This window comes from Planococcus citri, chromosome 1 (assembly GCF_950023065.1).
Source record: "Planococcus citri chromosome 1, ihPlaCitr1.1, whole genome shotgun sequence".
Lineage (NCBI taxonomy): Eukaryota > Metazoa > Arthropoda > Insecta > Hemiptera > Pseudococcidae > Planococcus > Planococcus citri.
Window position 1 is genome coordinate 52034575 of NC_088677.1, and position 22417 is coordinate 52056991.

Sequence of the window (22417 nt, forward strand, 5' to 3'; positions counted from 1 at the left end):
GTGTAGATGATGACGACGACGACGACGGTGCGGTGTGTTTACGAAGACGATTCGGATGCTGCAGCGTAAAGCGGCGCGGCGTGATTTTTCATCTCGACGCATAGGATTCGAACGGCCGAACGCATCCACCATCGTAGATTAAAAATTTTCGACCAGTTGGGTACTCGTGTATAAAAACTAGGTGACCTTAGAACTTGAAGAATGCGCGTACATACATACTACATATGTAGATGTATAGGTCTTAGGTAGGTACTAGGTACATGGAACGTGAAATTATCTTAACAGCGTAATAACTAGTTGTTGTTTGGAAATTTTCAAAAAAATATGTATTTCTCCCCTTCATCTTAACGTACTGTACACGATATGCGATATTCCAGAAGCGCGAATTGTCGATTTAACGTTTATTTTTAGCCGGAAATTCTTCGCGATTGGCGAACTCAGGTATTCCAAGCGTTTGGTCTTTCTGTGTGTAATTTTTCTTCGCGGCTCGGACGTGATATTACGTCTAAGTATTTGTCGCTTTAACGTCCTACCGATAATTGATGTCTATTTTACAGATGAAATTAGCGTTTGTGAATCGCGAAATAATCTCTTTAACTCGTCGAATTCAACCTATGTAATTTTTTCTTCGACGAATTTCGAGCGTGGTATCGCATTTTAACGAAATATAGATACATCTCCGGTCATCAAGGCCGTCTACCGGTTGAATGCAGCCCACAACTGGTATTATAATTCAACTAACTTGTACTCATGATGGTTCAGATCTCGCGAAAATATTAATTTTTTTGGTTATCGTGTGAAAAGTGACCGATTCGTTGTATAAAACGTTGGGTGGGTTGGAAAAAACATGGTTTGAATGTTGACTAAATTCTCATAGGTAGTTTATGTACTTCCATTTGATAGTACCACGTTAAAAATTTGAGATCCCTTGGTTGAAAGGAGGGATTATGGGTCTCAAAAAAAATGATTTTTGAAAAAAAAAACACAATTTGTTGCAATTACTTCTGTACTCTCTCTCAATTCTCATGTTACTTAGCATAGAAATTGGCGTATTCTCCCTCCTTCTAAAATGATTTTTCTTTGTGGGTCTCCCCGAAGTAACGAAACAGGATTCTACATACCTACTTTTGAGGTAAGAAGCACGCGTTGAAAAGTACAGATCATGCGATCAATGATTTTTGATTCAAAACAAAAACGAAAAAAACTTGATTCAGTTTTCAAAAGTTGGTTTTCTAATTTATTGAATCTGAAAATAGTCGTCTTGGGGTGATTTGACTCGTTGAGCACGAATCTGGAAACGATAGATCGATTTTTTGAGTTTTAAAATGAATTCCTCCACCTTTTTTGTCGTAGAAAATCTATAATATTTTCGAAATGCAGTATTTCAACCCTTTGGCAGTCCTGATCTCATCATTTAAAGGTTCACTCAATTCGTTCGCGAATGATTTATTCATGAAATCGACAAATCACTCGAGAACGACTGAATCACTTCCAAATCACATCCAATGACAGAAAACGTAACAAAATTTTCCTTTTTCAAATAGGCTATGCACATCATATTACCTCGTTGATGATTTTCTCAGAGGTGAAGAAAATCGTTCACAAATGAATGAATCACCAATAAATGAGACCAGGCGAGAGATTACACAGTAAAACTTGAAATTATGAATCTTATCAACAAAAATCTAGATGTATTCATTTGCGAACGATTCGCTCAGAAATGTTGATTCGTTCTAGAACGACCGAATCCCGTGAAAATCGAAACAAAACATTCTTTAATCAACAAAATTTTTGAATGCTTCGTTCGCAAATGATATGCTCAGTGGGGAAAACAATCGTTCGCGAACGAATGAATAACTAGAAAAAAACAAATCAGGTATTCATGATATGATATGACAAGCGAAGCGAAACTTGACCCTTTTAAATCTTATCATCAAAAACTAGACTCAATTCGTTCGCGAACGGTTTGCTTAGAGGAGAAAAATCGTTCGCGAACGAATGAATCACTGAACAATCAAATAATGAGGTATAGATGACATGAAGAAACTATACCAACATTACCAACAACCTATCATCAGAAACTGGACTCAATTCATTCGCGAACGATTTTCTCAAAATCGAACTATCATTCAAGAACGACTGAATCACTACTAAATTAAATTCTGATGTTTTCAACTCCATTGATAGGAAATGAAGATGTGTTTGTGAATGATTTACTCACAATCTGAAGTGAAAAAAATTGTTTGCCAAAGTGAATGAAAATTAGGTAAAGATACCACGACAAAAATTGACTAGTGTTTCCAGACGTACGGGAAAAGCCGTATTTGTACGAAAATTTTAAATTTTGACAAATAAAAACGGGTTTTACACGGATTTCCTAAAAAATACGGAAATTTTAAGTTTTTTTACTTAAAATACTGAAATTTTCTGGACCGAAATTTTGAAAAATATTAACGGATTTTATACAAATTTTCTAGAAAAATACGGAAAAATACGGAAATTTCAAGCTTTTTTGCTTAAAATACATACTAAAATTTTCTGTAAGTATTTCTTTTTCTTATCGAAAATGAAAATATTAAATAAAGAAACCTTTGTAAATTTTGACATTGGTGGTTTTTTGTTCGATTTTTCTGCATTTTTTTGTTTCTATTTAAAACCGTGGGACCCTGGTGTTGTATTTGTCATTTTTTTTTTTTTTTTAATTTCGAGCCTATCTAAGACGCCAATTTCAAATTTTTTCGCAAAGTTTTTGGTACTTTTACTCAAATCTTTGCATTTTCTATTGGTTTTCAACAACAACGAAGAAACGGATTTGGTACGGATTTTTGATGTTGAAAATTTTAGACTTTTTACGGATTTTTTCCCAAGTACCTGGCAACACTTATTGACTTCATTTTTGAATAAATATTTAAATGAATTATTTACTGGAAAAATGACAATTTTGAATACTTTATGAAACGAGACGTATGTACCAATTCTACCAAATCACCCATCCCATTCCCTTCCGAAGGACTGGTACATTGAAGAATAATTCTTGAGGTACCTACAAGTATTTTTGACGTTTCAAAAATCCAAATTTCCCGCGATAGCAATTTCATATCAATCTGGGGGAAAAACCAGAGAAATACATATGAAAAGCAATAAGAGAAAGAAAAACTCCTCGAATAATTTTAAAAAATGGGGTGTACGGAAAATTCGGTATTCGAGATCAACCCATACCTATCATATCCTTTTCAAGAATCTAAAGCAAATAACGAAACGATTCATCGGGATTTAATCCAAATTTGCTTAAATTAACGTCCAAACGAGACCCTTCCCTTCCTGTTTATCCTTTCCCCGGTTCAATTTTGGTTACGATTCCGGGAAAACAGGGTTGTAATGAGTCAGGGTTTGTTTTTTAAAATGATCACATTGTTATCAGTATCCCCTTACTCGCCGTTTGCCACACATGCAGTCTGTTTTCCGTTTCCTGCGAAATGATCGACGTAAACGTCGTAGTACTCATTTTTACTGACGTCAATGAGCTCGAAATCATTTTAAAATTAGGAATTTTATCTCGATTATAGTCGTTTCGAAAATGGGGGGAATTATCTTTTCCAGTAGATTCGAAAATAGTTGCGATAGTTGTGTCAATGTAATGCAGGATTAAAAGGTTCGTCGTATGATTGGTGGTGCATCGTGTCCATGATGAAAGCAGTGCAACGAATAGTTTTCGCTTTAGTTACGGCTCGTCTTATTTGTCGGTTGTGTAAAAGGCTTGTGGAATTGGTGGAAATATTCCCGGTATTGTTCTTCATTTGCGTAAGTAAACCAGAAAAGTGATTTTTTTGCTCAGCTTGTGGGTTTCCTTAAGAAATAAGCTGCACGTCGCGTTGTAGGATTGGGATACTTATGGATTATGGTTGTTAGTGTTTCAATGTAAAACACGTATACTTACAAACTACCTATCTATTAAACGTTTATTACGTCGTTAATTTATCGTAAAAAGATGGGGTTTCGTTATGGTAAACAATCGTTATAGGTATGTAGCTTGTTGGTAGCGTGCACTATCGAGTTTTAATTTTTAATTGGAGGTTTACGGTATACGTTCGTGACAGCATGATCTTTCGAGTCAATTAACGCGTTTAAAAAACGCTTCTATTTTTTTGCTTTTTATTTTTAAATCAACATGTACCGTACACGCGAACGTTGTACCTTAATTTAGATTATCTAACTTAACACAGTAGCGAAGTAGGTATACTTGAACGAAGGAAAAGTTGGAAAAAAACAATAATTTAAGAATAGCATAAAATTAACTCGATGTATAAATACCTACGATTACGAACGAATTGAACTTGTGCAAAGATGGCCACCTTATCTGTACTTGGAGAACTCGGGTTCGTAGTGATTCGGCATCGGAGCAGATGGAAATTGATGAGGATGCTGCTGACAGCATCGACCAGCTCGAGATAACTCTCGTTGTATGTCGGCTAGCGGATTATAGTCTTCTTTTTTGAAACATTCGGTTGATCTGTGTTTGGCGCAATGTCTCGGTGTCGTCATAACCATAGTGGGTGGAATTTTAGTCGGTTCTTGGTCGCAGGTGAAGTCTCCGTAGCATGTCAACTCTTGGCATACGGGTTTAACGTACTGTTTACATAGTTGCTCGGTGATATATATGTCGTCAGTAATGTCGCAAAGTTTACACCTTCTGGGGAAAAAAGGTTTTCTGCGGCAATCGGCCTTCTTCTCCAGCAACTGTTTGCCAACTTGATCGGTGGTCATTTGGTAAATGCTTTTCCATCTGTCAAACATATACGGGTTGCAGGTCAAACGATTATTCAGCTCGTACCAGTAGTCGTTTACGCAAACATCCGGGCACGCTTTGCATATATTCTCCGGTACATTACAATCGTTTTCGTATAAAACGCAGCCGCTGATCGCTGGCCTCTGTCTGTCGCCAGAGCAGTCTTTGCCGTCGTTCGATGGACCATATGGATCCGCATCGGTGAAACAGTTTCGTTGGCCGGGATGAGGCTGCGGTTGGTGTATCGGAGGTGATCTCGAGGTGTCGTATCTGCGATCGATTGGTGGCTCGCTGTAATAGAAGTCCGGATAGGCTGGTTGCGGGTAGGTTGGATGCGAGGCTTCGTGATGGTAATGAGGATAGTTCATTTTTTATAATTTTTTTTTGGTATTTGACGTGATTGAAGTTTTCAACGCGGTATGAGGTGGAAAGCCGGAGAAAATTTGGCTGAATGCTTTTTTTTTTTTTGAAATGCTTAGCATTGTCGAAAAATTTTCGATAAAAATACAAGAAAGGGTGTTTTTTGCCATCGATCTCGTTTTGGTTGGAAAATGTTCCTGGAAAAAATTAGACTTTGTTAATTTTTGTGCGTGTCAGGAGAGGAGAATGGGTCGGGTGGAGAGCTTTCTGAAAATTTGGTTGAAAAAAAGTTGTGAAAAAGTAGTGATTTTTAGATACCATGACGATGGTACCTACTCTAGAATGAAATTGAAGAAAGCAAAAAAAAAAAAGCTGAAAAAATCGCGATACTGACGAAAGAGGCGAAAGTTGATACAATTGACCGAGATAACACGGAGTACAGCTGTGAAGATGATACAGGAACGTATAGTGATGGAGTTGAAGAGCTTCTCGCGAAGCTAGCATGACGTTTTACGTAGACCGATGTGGGTGTTGATTATTGTACACTGCGAAGAGAACGTGGCAATACTCACATTACAGAATTAAGGTAGAAAGAAAGAGAGAGAGAAAGAGAGAGGAAATACGAGTACTCTCTGGACAGAAGAACAACCGCAGATGCTGGTGAAGAGGTATACTATAAGTTTAGGTTCACCTAGTGCTGTACGTGTGTCTGTATCTTTCAAGTTGGCCGATTTATTGACATATATGAGAGTTGTTGAAGAAATAATTCAACGGTTTATAACGGTACTCGAATATTGATATACCTTCGAGCCTCGAGGTATATTAACATAATGTTTGGCGTGTACTTGTACCTCTAGACCTACCTGCATAGTGTAGGTCTAGGTACAGGTACTCGTACGTAGTGTACAGAGATACTATGAAGTGAGAGAAGTAGAGGGTATATCGCATTGGACATAATATACGACGTATTCGCGCTGATGTACACTCGAGTCTGCATGACCAGCCATTATCAATGATGCATGTATACAAAAGTCTTACCTAAACGTGTGCTGTGTAGTGTTGTGTTTTGCACTCGACAAGACACGATAGATCGATATTGTAGTCAGCCCTTTATGGTTATTCAATTTACCCGAAGTCCGTTCATTGATCTCGAGAAAGCATCGATAAAGTTGGATTGAAAATTGAGCACCATGACTGTGTCTGTAGACTGCGATCTTGGAGTGCTAATGGCCACCGTCGTCATCGCGAGCACTTGAACGAGAGAAATTTACCAAAAAAAAAGAAGGTAATTTTAAGCCTACTAACCGGCTAAATACCTTACACGTTCGATGACGACAAAAAACAATACCTCTGTTTCCGGTCCAGCGACTTGTGGCGCCCGCCAATAACGTGTTTCAAATAACGACCATAAGCCGAGTTATTTTTTTCTTCACTTCACGACGAAGCAGCGGAGATAAAATCGACAAAAATCGTGATTTATTCAGCCGGTCCTAAATAGGTCGACGTAATCGTAAAATATCATCGTTTTGTCGTTTAAAAGGCAAAAAAACTAGGTTTCTAGCGAGGTGCGGGTAATTTCACATTCGGTATCCGAGTATGTAGTGTTTGAACTGGCGACTATTTGTATATTTCTTTTTTGAAATTTCATAGGCAGCTTATCGTTTGGTCGTGCAGAAGTTCACGTCCGAGGAGCTTTTTATCGCCGGTTGAGATTATTGGCGAATGGCGAATGGCGAATTTACCTCTGTAGGAGGTATGTTGTTGAAGACAGAAGTGGATGTGTTCGTGGACACGATGGACACGATATCCAACTATGAGCTAGAGCAATGAGCTTTCGTTGTGTGGCGTGATTTTATATTTATCATTTTAATTCGACCTGATGCCTTGTGCTATGTGTTATGTACACATTATGTGTGTTACGGTCATAGTAGGTTACTTCTTTATCACGTTTGATATGCCATAAAGATATCAAAATCTGCTATAGTTTACATTCATACGGAATACGGATCTGGTGAATTATTACTACCACTCTTACTCGTACGTTCATCTTCGTATCTATCTATGCAAGTGAAATACACATCATTGGCCTGTTGGCTGTTTGGCTGTCTGTGTACGAGAGACTATGCATACGAGACTTTATCTACGTATTCGTATTTGTATTTTGTTGAATGAATTAAAAACCACGTTACGTTTATCTGTTCTGTAATGAAGATTTGTTTGTGTGAACGAAATCCACCCAGAACCGGATGTTAACCCAGGGTCATAGACCATCGTATCTATTAGACACTTATGCTGTAATTGTTTTTCATATCTGGTTTTAAGTAGGATTATACTGTAGCTTGAGATTGATATTTTCCTTTCAAATGGCGTGTAAGAAATTCAAATCGACGCTGGGGCCTGGAGGTGGAGCAAGTTTGGTTACTTGATAATGAGTTTGCAAAACAGCTAATTTAAAAAAAATATATTTTGTAAATTTTGAACTGAAATTTGAAAGCAATCTGTGTATTGTATCACTGATAGAAATTAGATTCAAAATTGGAGAACAGTTCCCAAATGTTGAGTAATAATTTTCAAAAGTTCATTAATGTTTCTCCGAGGAAAATGAGTACATAGATCTGATCAGACTTTTTCAAACCTGTTTGATCAGATTGAATCCGAACATTCCCTGAATTTAAGTTGAGCTGACCAGACAGCTTAGGTCTAATAATTTTCTTCTTAGGGGAATCATTTCATAAAAATATATTTTTTTTGTTTTGTTGAAGAGGCTTGGGGTGCTTTGTAAAAAAAAATTTCTCATCTTGAAGATTCATTTTTCTTCATGAGGCTTTATTTTTTAGATACCTCGAGCAAAAATTTGAAAATGCAGCTTTATTAAACCATTTTTTATTAAAAGGGATGAAAACTCAAATGATTTTTACAGGGGTTCTGAGTTCAAGTTCCACGCCTCAAATTTGGATTTCGTGAGTTAGGGTTCGGAACTTCGGATTCAGAATCTCGACAAGGTGCTCGAGTCTCATATTGATATTTTTAAAAATGATCAAAATTCTGGATTCTGGTGTCGAATTGGGATTTTTTAGGAGGGGCTGTTATTGTTTGTGCTAAACTTACAACTTGATATTTTTGTTGAAAATTTTTCAAAAATGAATTGAAAATTGAACAAAATTTCTGCTCAATATTGACCCAGTTGAAAAAGACAATCGCTGTTTATTGCTCAAAATAAGCAAATCCAATTGGCTGTATTTCGAAAAAAACACTACTTATTTGCCTTTTCGGGGTTTTTCAAAAATTTAATCAATTATCAATGCGACGTGGCTTGATTAATTGGCAGTAAATTTGTGCGAAAAAAATTCGAGAACCTTCTTGTTATTTGTTCCACTCTAGACAAATATGTATGTAGATATATCTACCATCAATAACGTCACAATTTAAATTTTTAACTTGTTGATAACGTATATACGGTATACTTAGATACGTACATGTAATAATTTGTGTTCGAATGATAAAAACGATGATGTATTAAAAAATCAACAAAAGGATTTCCCCTGACGAGGCGAGCATTGACGTAATTGCAGTTACCCCTGGCCCTGCGTAATGCGATCTAATTACCACCGTGGTATGAGGAAGAGGGCTATTGGTAGCATTGACAGCAGCAGGACGGGAGGGAATATTTTTATAATTATGAATTCACGTTTATGAAAAATGATAAGTCGTACGTATTTGCGTGTAATTACGATAGTCGGTCGTCATGTCACGATGCAAGTTGTAGGTAAATTCATCTGCGAGTTTATAAATCTTTGCTGGCATTTTAAGATGAATGAATTGAGACGTAGTAAATACAGTGCCTAGGACAAGCAGCTGTAGGTACGCTACATAATGCGGTAATTGTACCGCCATCGGTTTGCAGAAGAGGAGATGGAGCAGTGAGTCGATTTGATTTGTGCATCCAAGGCACTGGCAGAGAGCTCGCTCATTATTATGTATTGAAGAGCAGGATATTTGTAAAAATTACACGCTAATAGATTATCGTACAAGGTGGGCATTAATTGGATTAATTTTAAAAAATTAGCCATTGGCGACATCGCTGGTATATATATGTTATACTTTGTTCGCGTCTGTGTAATTATATAGACGTTTAACGCGGATTTCATCGCCGGTCCGGCTAGATTAGATATTTCTCTTTTCGCCATCTTATGGTTCGCGAGAACTGGTCTTTCTTTGGGCGGCCAGCCCGGTGCGGCGATGTTTTGATTATTTAATTGTTGCTAGACGTTTGTGGGCATCAGACAACCTTAAAAGTGGCATGTGGCTTGATGGGGTTGCGCGGAGAGGCTGGGTAGGTGTGATCGGTCGACCATTGATGAAATTTTCGACTTCGAGCCGCCTAAGCAAGAAAGGAGGTTAGAAAAATAAATCTCGTTCGAAGGTTTTCTTTTTCTTCTAATGTGGTCTCTAATGTACGATGTGTAATTGTAGATGCACCAGCATTACCGGTAACTATATACAGGGTGATTCAGGAGGATGTTTTCACTGGATGCTGCACCAGTTGGTAGAATTGGTCGAGATGAACGAAAAAGGTTATGTGTAGAGTGCAGTTGATGGATTTTTGTGTATGGAGAGGGTCAGAAGTGTTTGAAGTTGTCTCGTTCGATTTGAATTTGACTGGTTTTTTTCAACTTTTCATTCTCATGAAAGTTATATTCGCGCTTTCATCTTACCTTTTGCTGTTGTAGCAGTTGTGTTGAGTCTTCTTTTCAGGATTAGAGGAAAAAATCAAATAGGTGTCTTTTGAAGAAGTAAAAAATCTGTTTCTTTAAAAATGCTACATACTCGTATAGTCAGAAAACTATCCCAACTGACAGATGAGAAACATTTTTGGACCTTACAAAGCTAGATTAAAAACGCATGCAAAAATCCCCCATATTAGCCATTCGAGTCCTAAAGTTCATTTCTGGAGCTTTGAGGAATTTTAAAAAATCATATTTGTGACGAAAAACCTGAAAAAAATTAAAATTTTACGTAAGTGAGCTAGACAGCAGAAATTTGGTATGTACTCGTATGTACCTACCACCTAGCATGCTACCCACTGGCAAACCGAATTTCAGTTCTCCAACTGAAAATTAATTGAGTAGAATTTTATGTAAATTTTAATTTCCAAAAATCTGCAGGCGATAGTCCAATTTCGCGAAAAGAAAAAATGATGAATCAGATAAGATCAGATGAGATCAGAGGTCATCAAATACGTTTATCTGTAGTATAAGCAAGGTACAGCGTGTATCTACATTTATCGCGACACGTTGTAATATGTGATTCCAGCTCACTGTCAAGCTATAAGATGCTGAAGCTTACGTCATTACAGCTGTGTACTAATCGCTAATTAAATCGAACAAATTGAAGTTAACAAGCAATGAACTTGCATGCACGACACCGCGAGAGGAAATACGCTTGAATACGTGTTGATTTACGAGGAAGATGACGTCGTCGGTGCGTACGATGATAAAAAAAAAAAAGAAAAGAAAGATAGAGAACGAAGAAGAAGGGAAAAAACGCAAACGAGATTTTAACGAGGTCTATATTGGTCTCGCCACGCGCGACCACAGCATCTTTTTCCCTTATTCAGATAAATTGCACATCTGGCCAGCAAATGGCTATTACGCTCGTACGCACGTTTCGTCTTTATGTGGGATTGCGGGTACTTGTTTAAATGCATATTGTTGTGGACTAAGAGTATATGTACTCGTAGGTCGTCTTCGAATCTTCAGACTGGGATACTGCAGAATTGCAGAGATATTGGGTACTTTTGTAAGTGGCTCGCGGTCGAAATCGAGGTGTCGAAATGAGTATGAAAATATTTTCGTCTCTCGGTCAACTCTTTTACCAGTTGAGAAAAGGGAGGAAAAACGAGTTTAATTGGAATGCCTATAAATTGAGGTGTCCACATTACTCGAATGCTTATTCGATCAGTTTAGGGTCATTTTTATACGGTAATTTAGCCGAAGATAAAAATGTCGATTATTTTTATACCTTATTTGCGTTCTGTGAGACGTGATAGGATGCTGGACGTTGACGTAGGTGAATTCTACTCATCGTGGATAACCTTAGCAGTTAGCATTAGATTTGTGACGAATGTAGTACATGCATGTAGTACCTCTACCTACCTCGTTAGTTAGAAATTGAAAATCATCAACGGTGCTGTATAAAATGAAAAAATTGGTCTACGTGGATCTGTTTTTTGGACAGTTCAGTAGAGGGAAAAGTACAGAGAAAGTTTTTTTTTTTTTTTTGAAACGATGACCTCAGAAGGGCATCTTTTTGTAAAAATAATTTTCGTTTAATTTCACCTTCAAATTTGATTCTCGTTCTTATCAAATGAGTAGCTTTTTAGATGATTATTTTCTTTTTTTGAATCTACGTAAATTACGAGGCGTAACTTTCTCGATAGTTTATCCACAATGTACAGAGGTGATGAAAGATTGAACCTCCCTCCTCTAGTTCCTCTCCAAAGTAAAACAGTTGATTCATGTGTACGTAGTTAATCATTCTAAGCTACTAGTATAAGTCATCGATTTGAAGAGAATCAAGTACCTATGTACCTATTCTTACTTTTGATTCCACGTGCGCAAATATTGTATGTAGTTAGTGATACTCATTTTTGAATATTCTGTTCAAATATTAAACATAATGTAATTGAAGGTCTTTTTAAAGATATAGTGATTGCCGATCGCGAATGCATTTTTGAACCGTATAATTAATTGTTCGTGGATACATTAATTTCCACTTTTTTAAATCGGTGTTAATTAGTTATACCAGTACATATAATAATCTTCTGAAATGCGGTTACTTGAATTTTTTAAATTTGAATTTACGGGAAATTAATCGCAGCAATAAATTAGCTAAATTGGCGATTTCATTATTCAACCTCGTCCGATCAAGTATCATCAATTAGTGAACAAAATACGATGAATGGTTGATTTGTTGAAAAGAAAGAAAGAAGAGAATATTACGATCTATGTGTTAAAATTTGAGATGAATAAGCGCAACCAGTAAGCCACGAGTATACCTATGAGCAAAATAAAAATCCTCTTCCAATCACGGAAATAACTTTTGTTTGAAATATCTCAAGAAGAAAGTCTCTTGGAAAAAATGAAGCTCAAATTTTACTTTCGGTGGGAAATTTTTTGCTGTATAACTTGTACGTACTGTTCAATTTTTTTTCAATTTTTTATGATGAGAAAACATTTTAAAATGTTGATTAAAAAATCAATTATCGCGAAAAATTGAGAGTCCTACAAAAAAATAAATGCAACAAAGTTCTTGCAGCAATATGGGATTAATTTTTTTCCTGGAGAGGGGAGGAGATTTTTCAGTTATTTTGGGCAAATTCGTTAAAAAGTGGTTAACTTGAATCGATCGTTGGTGATGGCAAATTTTTAAAAAATGATGTACTTGAAGTTATCTATAGTCAGAAAAATGTATAAATTGAAATTTCTTCTTGTCAAGTATCAGTGCATCTTTTGTGCATCGTTTCCTCGCTATTCTATTGCTTTCACGTAACGACGTCAGTATCTTCACCCTCCACCCTTTCTCATCATACTTAAACCCATGCTATTAATTTATTATCGCGCCAAATTGATAATTACTGTCGAATAAATCAACAAACGCATCATACCTTTATGTTTTCCATGTACGAATAAGTGCTTTCTATTATATTACGAGTACATACAAACAGTAAAAATAAATGACTAAACGACGTGTGCTAAAGAGGCACAGAGGGAAGAGGGCGAAGTATAGGTGAAGAGACGTGAACTATGGTATGTCAAATTATCGTGCATTATTCGTTTCACGTAATGAATTTTAATAATGCAATAACGCACATCTACGCTCGGTAAAACAACTCTAGGTATTCACTTACGTTTGTTATACGTGCACTGTACCTGTACCTGCCTATAATTCCGCTTCGGTACGTATTTATAGGCGCGGTAATTGTATTCAAATTGCAAATTGGTATACGTATACGTAGACACTCGATACTTGTACGATAGCCTAGGTATTGTACAATATAAGAACTTTAGGGTGGGTCAAATAATATTTTTAGCAAGATTTTAACTAAAAAAAAAGAAAAAGAGGTTTAAGAAGTTGGATCTCAAAAATGAGCCTATCTTGATCAAAATTTCGGACCCTCGCTCCTCCAAAACACGTTGGGAAGGCATGATTTGAGAAACGAGAAGTCGAGTCGAAAAAATGAACTCATCTTGTTCAAAATTTGGGGCCCCTGTTACTCGAAGTGATGTTGAAGATCCCATTTTAGAAATAAGTTTTTTGAAAATGCAATGAAAAGGGATCTTCGCTACAACGTTTTTGAAATTTCCGAATGTTTGCTCTCAAATTTTTGGTTTCTCCTAGTTTCTCCTGAGAAAAATTGATCTTCTACGTGAACTTTCAACAAAGTAAGGAAATTTGCAAAATGATGATTTTCATGGCATTAATAAACGTTCATCGATTACAACATTTATAAGGAGCTTCTTAAGCACTTCAGACTTGGACAAACAAGCACGTTGCACACATTACGACGCACAAATCATCGAGAAGAAGAATTAACTAAAACTTGATAATTTTTCCTGTGTATAGATAGTACGAAGGCTGCTACTTTGGAAGCGAGAAAATTTACCTACGTTCGATCATCTATGACGTAAATATGAACGGAGACTATTGGCCCGCTGACTATTATTGCAGCTCGTTTATCGAACAGACGAAAATCTTAATGGGTTTTTAATCGATTTCGGCGAGTACGTAGAATTCATAAATCACGTGGAACGTATTAGTACCCAAATTGGTTTAGAATTGACGTCGAAGCGAAGAAATTTTTGAGCATGGTTTACGTAAATACGAGGCAACGCGATCGCCTGTGATACATTCTTTTTGATCGTGTTCCTTAAGAAAGAGCGTACCTGCTACATAACTCCACCTTTAAATCTACACTTAGACGAAGATCGAAATTCGCTTTGAATAAAGAGGAAATACTCGCCCTCGATCGAAAATGAAACCAGTTGATTTGTTTGACGAAATGAATTCGGCTGGTATTTATCCTTTTACCCATCTGCGCTGAAACTTTGGCGATTTATTATCGGCTCGTGTAAGATGTAGAAGAATTTAGTCGTCGACCAACAATGGACCAATCAAAAAGAGCGCATCATACCTCAAACGAGACGACTACTCCTACTCGTTATAGTCGACATAGACATCATTTTCACCAGCCGAGCAAAAGTCGATCGCCTTCTCCTCGAATTGGTAACGGAAGCTCGGTCAAGCATTTGGTGCTGAGCTCGACTTCGGCCTCCGGTATTCTTTTGGCAGCTCCCGGGTACGAGCAGTATCAAAAATCTTTATTAGAAGTTCCTCTGCATCATGCCGAATACGGCGAAGCATCAAGTGACGATTTAAGCTCTGAATGGGATTCCGATGTTCCTGAACCGCCTAGAAATAATGCTAAGGTATTGTATTGTCAAAATATCGTTGAATGTAGAGATTATTGGGATGTTTTCCGAGTTTTTTAATTTTATAAAAATGTAATTTTAAGAATCATAGCTAAATGAATTAGAATATTTTTAAAATATTGGTCATGGCTGAGGTTGTTGGAACCAATTCCTTATTGATTAAACTAAGTCGGTTAAGTTTCATTAAAGTTGAAAAGTACATCATCTCCAAACTTTTAGATGACCATGACCATCGCAAGATGCACCACAACTTGATCCGAATTATTGAAGCACGAGTATGAAATTGAAATTTCTGGTATGATTTCGAATTAAAAGTACCCAAAATGAAATTCAACGAAGAAAATTGTGAAAAATTTCCCTCAAATGTATCGAACAGTTATTCCGAATTTGTATTTTGATACTGAATTTCATTTCAGCCTTTTTTATAGACTTCTCAGAAAATTTGGAAGTGCCGAAGTTTACCGAAAGTTCTGCGTAGAATGACTCAAAACCCTTGCCATCAAATAGTTCAGAAGGTCGAAAATACGTCGACTCAGTTCCAAAACCTTGTAGGTAAATTAGTTTTGACAAATTTAACAGAAAGTGTAAAAAGCTGAGCAAGTTAGGATTCTGGAAAAAAAATTGGATGGGTTTGAGAAAAATCGATTATTTCAGCGTTTTTGATCTTCGAAAGCTCGATTGCCACTTCCTTCAGTAGGTTAAAATCAATTTGTTCACGTTTTGAAGGGTTTTGATGTACCTAACTGAACAATCTGTGAGTGAGAATGTTTTCATATTTTATGTCAAAATTCCAAACTAGAAAGTTGAAAACAGCAATAAAATTTGCGTTTCGTAGTCGTTTTTCTCCCCCCTTAGCTTTCAGTTAATTATTTTGAGAGGTAAAAAATTCATGTTTTTTGTTTTGAAAACTGGAAATTCAGAAATAGAAATCAAACAGCAACTAATCAATTTTATTGGTCAAAAATAAGGGTGACTTTCAACTTCTTACCACAATTTGATGAAAATCGTAATTTTTTTCATTAAAGCAAATTCAAACGCGTTTCTTTGGATTTGGATGATTATGAAATCGACTCTCGCTACGATTGCTACAAAATTCATCCAAAAAGTTGGTCTTGATTCAAAATCGCCTTTCGAGAAATTTTTGACACCCCCCCCCCTCTCTACTATCTTTTTCTCAAATCAAACAGAATTATAAATGCTCAAAAGTCAATTTCCCATCTTTCGAGAGAAACATGATCCGTGTTGAAAATTTTATTTTGTGGTTAGGTTGAAGTCGTGGCCGATTTTTTTTTTGAAAAACATGGATTTTTGGGTCTCAAAAGACCACTACGTGGTCAAAAAATTGAAGTTTGGTTGAAAAAATTTAATATTTTTGTCATTTTTTCCTCTTTTAGGAACTTAATTATTTACCTTTTTTTGTATTTCAAAAAAAGTATGAATTTGTAAGAAATTTTGGAAAAAATTTTGGAGAAAATTCAGTCGTACCTAGTTCTTCTTATTTCCATTCCATTTTTTGGCAAATTTTTAAAATATTCCATCCGAGGGGGGGGGGATGCTAGAAATATTTTCTTGCATTCGTCTATCTGCTTCCAATATGGTGAGTATTGAATTTTGAATCCTCATAATGCACAGTTCTTGGGGTTATGGGTGGTGGTATATGGTTTCACATGAATACTCGATTTCGATGAATTTTGTCTCAATTGGAAAGGAGGTCGACTTCACAATTTCTCTTGGAGAGATGCTTGAATTTTTTCAAAAATTTAGTCACATGCAGAAAATGCTTGATCTTTTGAAGGACGATTTTTTTCTGTACGGATCAAACTTTTCCTGACAGATAATTTTGATATTTGGAATATTGTATAAAGTTTATTGATTATCGTGGGTCGACTCTACGATCCTACCTACGTATTACTCTACCTGTCTATATAAGAGTTATCACCCGAGTGCATCTCTCGTCTCTCTTTCTCATCGTAAAATATTAAACTTAACGCTACACAACGCACTTCTATGTACCTCTATTATTAGAAGTGTATTAAGGCGAAGGTGATTATACCATTTTTGTCGCAGAATTGGCTGATTTTAATAATACCGGTCGTCGATATGATTGTATAATTCATTATGCCGCGCAGCGATTTGTTTTCTAATGACGTTAATGCAGTCGCGTTAGGCGTGCTCAGGTGAACTTGTGTACGCAATCTTTGTTTACCGAAGGTACGATGGTTTCACAAAATATTATTAATTGTACATCGCGGATCGGTGTATATTTAAAACAAAACTCTTTTGTTTTTGCATACTATACAAGTAGTAGGTAAGTTAAGTACTCGTATGCGCGTCTGTGCCATCTTCAAAAAAGAAAAAAAATTATCCCGTTTCATCATAAGCGCATTGATGGTATAAAGGTTTCATCATGAGAGTGAGTCATTATTAGGAATATAACCTGCGTACCTAATGTACATATGTTTTGAACGGCTTAAAGCCGCACGTTAGCATTTGGAAGGGATTATTCAGAAGTTGCTGAACAGGGTCATCAGAAGTGGATTGCTCGTGTGTATTTCAATTCCTTTTAAAAATAACCATTTACACTAAAAAATGAAATTCAGAAATCAGAATTTTTTTAATGATTTATCCTTGATGTTGGACCAGCTTTTGAGCTCCCGCAGAAAAGAATGTAGATTGTACTTTATACCTTGAGGTTGAGGTCGTAACTAAATTTTTAAAAATACCGTCATGCTTCTCTCTCATTTTTTTTTCAATTTTTGGAGATGACAAATATTGCATTTTAGGCTTTTAAGGCCATATTAAGTACTCGAGTTTGGGATGGAGGACGATTTTTTAAAAAATTATGAAGACAGTTTTGCATCAAAACCAGCATTTTGATTTTTGAGTGAGTTTTGATCAATTTGGTAAGAGTGCAGATTTGACTATTTCTCCCTTCGAAGTTCTTGATTATCTCTTATGTTTAATTACAATTTCATTGTAGTTACGTAACACGTATACGTTTTAAAATTCGTAAAATTGGAGATCTCGGAATATTTCTCAATAAGTCGTGCGATTGTCTAATATTGGGATTTTCAGTAAAAATAGCAATTGGCATAACAATGAAAACAAAATATCTAGTTAAATAATCTCACTGTTCTGTTGCAATAACTTCTCTTTCTCCTTCTTCCACATGCTTCTTTCGATCTAGGTCTGTCCAAAGCTTATATTTTTGCCGAAAATAATACATTGGACTGAATTTCTTGCTATCTCAATCGTGTTATAAATGAATCAGAAAGAAACTGCTCGATTTATTGCAAATGCGCGGCAAATTTCAAAAGAAAATTCGTTTCGGGTTCTTTTAGATGGCCGACTATGTAAATTTGCCATCTTCGCTACGCATAATTTTTCGATCAAATCACCGGATATTTCACGAGATATTTTCCTAGAGTTAATAAATCACAGCATGCGCATTCGTTTTATGTATTTTGTAACGTACTCGTACATAGATATTAATTTTAATGAGAAATCTTCGAAGATGAAAATAAAAGTGAGAAGGGTAGAAGCGAAAAGAGATGTTTATCGATTGAATTGAAGTAAAAGTCTTAAGATACAATAATATATGTGAGTGGTACCTCTATCTAGTACCTCTACCTATACATATAGGTATATTTCGATAAATGATGATCGTAGATCATCGTCGTTCGTTTATTGCGAGTGTCCAGAGGAAATTTATAACCTTGCTGGATACTGGAAAAATACACACATTTCAATTAAATCCACCGTATATAGAGTGAAACGCCTAAAAGAAGAAATTAAAAGTCATAAAATTAATTTCAAAAACTTCATCGATTCTCAAAAAGAACTGATAAGTATTAAGTGTCTGCTGTGCTGACGTACATAACGTTAAAATATCAAAAAAAGATAAATACGGTAATCAATAATGCTTCTTTCGAACGTCATTGGTAAGTATATTTGATTAGACGATCCGAACGACGTTATTGTGAAGAAAAATCACAACTGTGTGGATTGATTTGTTTTTTTCTTCTTCAACCCCTTCAATTCGTTGATTCGATAATTTCGATATTCTTCGATTACGTAAATGTAAGGATAAGATGCGACAATTTGAAAGTACCTACTTGTCGGCCTGATAAGGGGTATTATTTTTAGCGATATTGTTCGTAAGAGAAAAATCGATAATCGAACACGAAAATGTATATTCAGTATTGTACATAAATTTGTACTTACCTGCTTTTATTCGTGTATTATTAGTCGACGATTGATGTTTCAATGTCGACTATGTCGTAATTCGGAAATTCGCTCTATATATTGATAAGATAGTGTAATTATAACGTAATGTAGGATGAGTTGTTCCATGATAAGAAGAAAAAAAAACGTTATTTTTGAATTACGAAATTTTCAGAAATCTAATGTTTTGTTTTGTTTGTCTTGCTTTTCAGCCTTCCGGGTGGCGTAAATTACGGAATATTGTACAATGGACGCCGTTCTTTCAAACCTACAAGAAACAAAGGTATCCATGGGTGCAATTAGCCGGACACCAGGGTAACTTTCGAGCCGGACCTGAACCTGGTACAATATTGAAAAAGTTATGTCCAAAGGAACAGATGTGCTTTCAAGTATTAATGAAAGATGCCTTAAAACCTTTTGTACCTGAATACAAAGGATATATTACGACAGACGATGGAGAACGTGAGTACTGGTTGAATTAGTTGCTAGTGAATTATGAATTTTTATCGTTTTTAAAAGTCCGAGTGGGAGTTGTCGTGAAATAGTCGCAAAAGGATGCGATGAAATTTGATATTTTAAAATCAATACTGAACCCACCTTCTTTGCTGGATAAGCTCAAAATTGAAAATTTTTAATGTTTTTGTTCAATTTTGAAAAAGTACAAATTGAAACGGTGAGAACAGAAAGGGACCAAGTCACATTTTTGGAAATTTTTTTTCACGGATTAGGGGGTTTCAAAGTACGGCGGATCGACTGGTGATGTCAGATTTTCGCAAAACTGCTGGGAAAGTGGTATTTGGGTGCAGAAAAAGGGCGGATCCGCATTTATGACTTTTTTGTAAAATTTTTTGAATTCCTTGAAAACTAACTAACATTTTTGAGACCATTTTTTGAAATTTAAGTTCATCTCTGTACTGAAAAAAGACGAAAAAATTAACAACTTCGGCAAAAACTCGTATATCTCAAGGGGTTTTTGGTCAATTTAAACGAGATAGCAGTCTAAGTGATGTACTTAGATGTAGAATCAAGCCCCATTCGTGCCCGAGCAATTTCAAGAGAAATTTTGGCGATTGGGTGCAGAAAGGGTCTAAGTCCCATTTGTTTAGGCAGCAACAGTGCCGGCGCATGTGAATATTTTTTTTTCTAAACAGTGCTAACAATTGTGTCTTGGGGTCCTCTTTCAATGACCTTAAGCATGTTTACCAAAAATTTTTGATTTTCAAATAAATGAGTTTTTTGTTATTCCTGAAAAGTGCGAAAATGGACTTATTGTTAGCCCCTTTCTGTTCTCACCGATTCAATTGTGGATTTACTTACTTACTTAATACGAATATTTTTTAGATTTTTTTTTTTTATCAATGTTCATTGTTCAGTATAGGAAGTATCGTTTTTCAACTTTTTTCAGAGTTCTCAAAATATTATTTTTTTTCCTTTAAAATTTGATAATTTTGTAATTATTTCCTTAACATGGTTAAATTCGAAATTTACATTTATACTTAATAGTGAGCAAAGGCATCAATATACTTCTTGAATTAAAAAAAAAACAAAAACAAAAACAAAAAGTGGGCAAAAAGAAAGATTTGAGATATTTTATGAAAAATGAAAAATGATTACAATTTTTCCTCGTATAGAAGGAATGAAGAAATTTTGAATAAATGATTGTTGAAAAATATTTTGAAATACTTGGTCTATATCTCACACGATGAAACTAATTTTACAGTATACCTCCAACTGCAAGATTTACTGAGCGAGTTTTCATCGCCTTGTGTGATGGATTGCAAAATCGGAGTTCGAACATATCTCGAGGAAGAACTGGCTAAAGCGAAAGAAAAACCGAAACTCAGAAAAGTGAGTAAGTTAATTTTACTACGCTTTTTTTACAGGTATTGTCAAGGTACGAAACGACGAAAAATCGAATAGCATAATGATCTACATCGAATAAAAGTTGAACGGAAACGTGTTAATCGATAAGCCAAATCCGTGGTTGGATTGTTTGAGGAATATTGTTGTATAGTGATAGCTAATTAAGTGGCTACATCCTGTAGAACTTTTCCGCCAAATTACAAGAGTATAATATAAATTAAATAGTGTCAAACTCTCGTCAGGATATTTATCAAATTGACTTACATAGTTGAAGAATAAAAAAAAGTTATCAAAAATTTAAATAGGTACCTACTTGAGACATTTAATGCTTAAAACTGAATAATTTTTGATTGTGGAGTAGTCCGCCTACTTCTGTTTTCAAGAGAAATCACGGTTTTGTGTTATGAATGATGAGAGTTTTGTTCAAAATTACTTTCAATGTAGTTCACCTATTATTTGTAGGTACCTACTAAATTGCACTTCGACCTGAAAATCAAAAGTCAATTTTCATTGATGATGAATAATTCGTAGAGTCGGTCAATATTGCTTGTCAACTTTTTGAAAGATGTTATGAGATCAATGATAAACAAAAATTTTTGAATTTCGGACAAATGAATTTGATACTTCTTAAAATCGCAACCAACAAACCCTTGAAAAAATGTAAAAAAATTGTTGAAAAAGTTTTCAGTTGTCTTCTCTTGCAATGAAAAAAGTTGAGCCAATAAAAATGGAATGACCAAGCGAATCTTTGACTGAGTTTTGGGGAAGGTTCCATCACGAATTTCTACAACTAGGGTGATTAATGGTAGTTTATAAATTTTTCCATCCTTCTTTCTAACGCGCACATACATAATTAATTCAGAAAAACAAGTTGAATTATTTTTACTATGATACTCATTTGCCAGTGTTCTCTTCTTACAAACCATTATTTCGGGGTTATCGCAGTCAAACTCGTACAATCAGTTGCATTCATTAATTATACATGTACATACAATCAGTTGGATGACTGCGGTGTAAAAACGTAGCAGTGTTGGTAACTCGTTTATTAAACTTGTGATTTTTTTTTCTTTTTGCAGGATATGTACGAAAAAATGATTCAAATCGATATGAACGCTCCAACAGAAGAAGAACATCGTCTAAAAGGAGTCACAAAACCAAGGTGAGTTTTAAAGTCTTTATCACCCCGAGAGAAATTTCGTGAAAATTAAAACACATTTTCTTAGGGGATGTTCTGAAATTTTGAAATCTATTAGGAGAATTTTTCAAGATTAATTTGCGAGAAAAACGCCATATTGCTTAGAAATTGTTGGAATACGATTCAAGTTTGTTTTTTTGTACCAGATGCATATACATTCTGATCTGAGTTTTCTGTTTGAAACGCCGTTTTAGCTAAAATTTTCTAAAATTTGTCAACAAATCCGAGATTTGATGCAAAAGACTGAGAATTTGTCCTGTAACCATTCACGAGGTGCTTTTTTGACTCAGAAGGATTTTGAATTTTCTCTTTGATCATTTGAAGTGAAATTTTGAAAACTCATCAGAAAAGGATTGCATCCGATCAAATCTGATCAGATTCGGACATTCCGTGAATCCAATTTGACTTGACTATTTCTGGTCGAATTAGATTTGTTCACGCCTGATCAGATCCAATATTTTCCCTCTATGAAAGTCTTTTAAAAAAATGGTAAGGAGC

The 22417-nt window shown here is 35.5% G+C and overlaps 1 protein-coding gene across 4 annotated transcripts in view; it reads left to right on the plus strand.

Moving 5' to 3' along the window:
• IP3K2 (Inositol 1,4,5-triphosphate kinase 2) overlaps positions 1-22417 on the plus strand; it is a 114645-nt gene that overhangs the window by 86794 nt on the left and 5434 nt on the right. For all 4 annotated transcript variants that reach the window (XM_065345983.1, XM_065345984.1, XM_065345985.1 and 1 more), the window contains 3 exons: positions 19074-19323; positions 20582-20709; positions 21801-21883. In XM_065345983.1, the coding sequence (XP_065202055.1) occupies positions 19074-19323; positions 20582-20709; positions 21801-21883 (461 nt within the window). The remainder of the gene's footprint in view (positions 1-19073; positions 19324-20581; positions 20710-21800; positions 21884-22417) is intronic.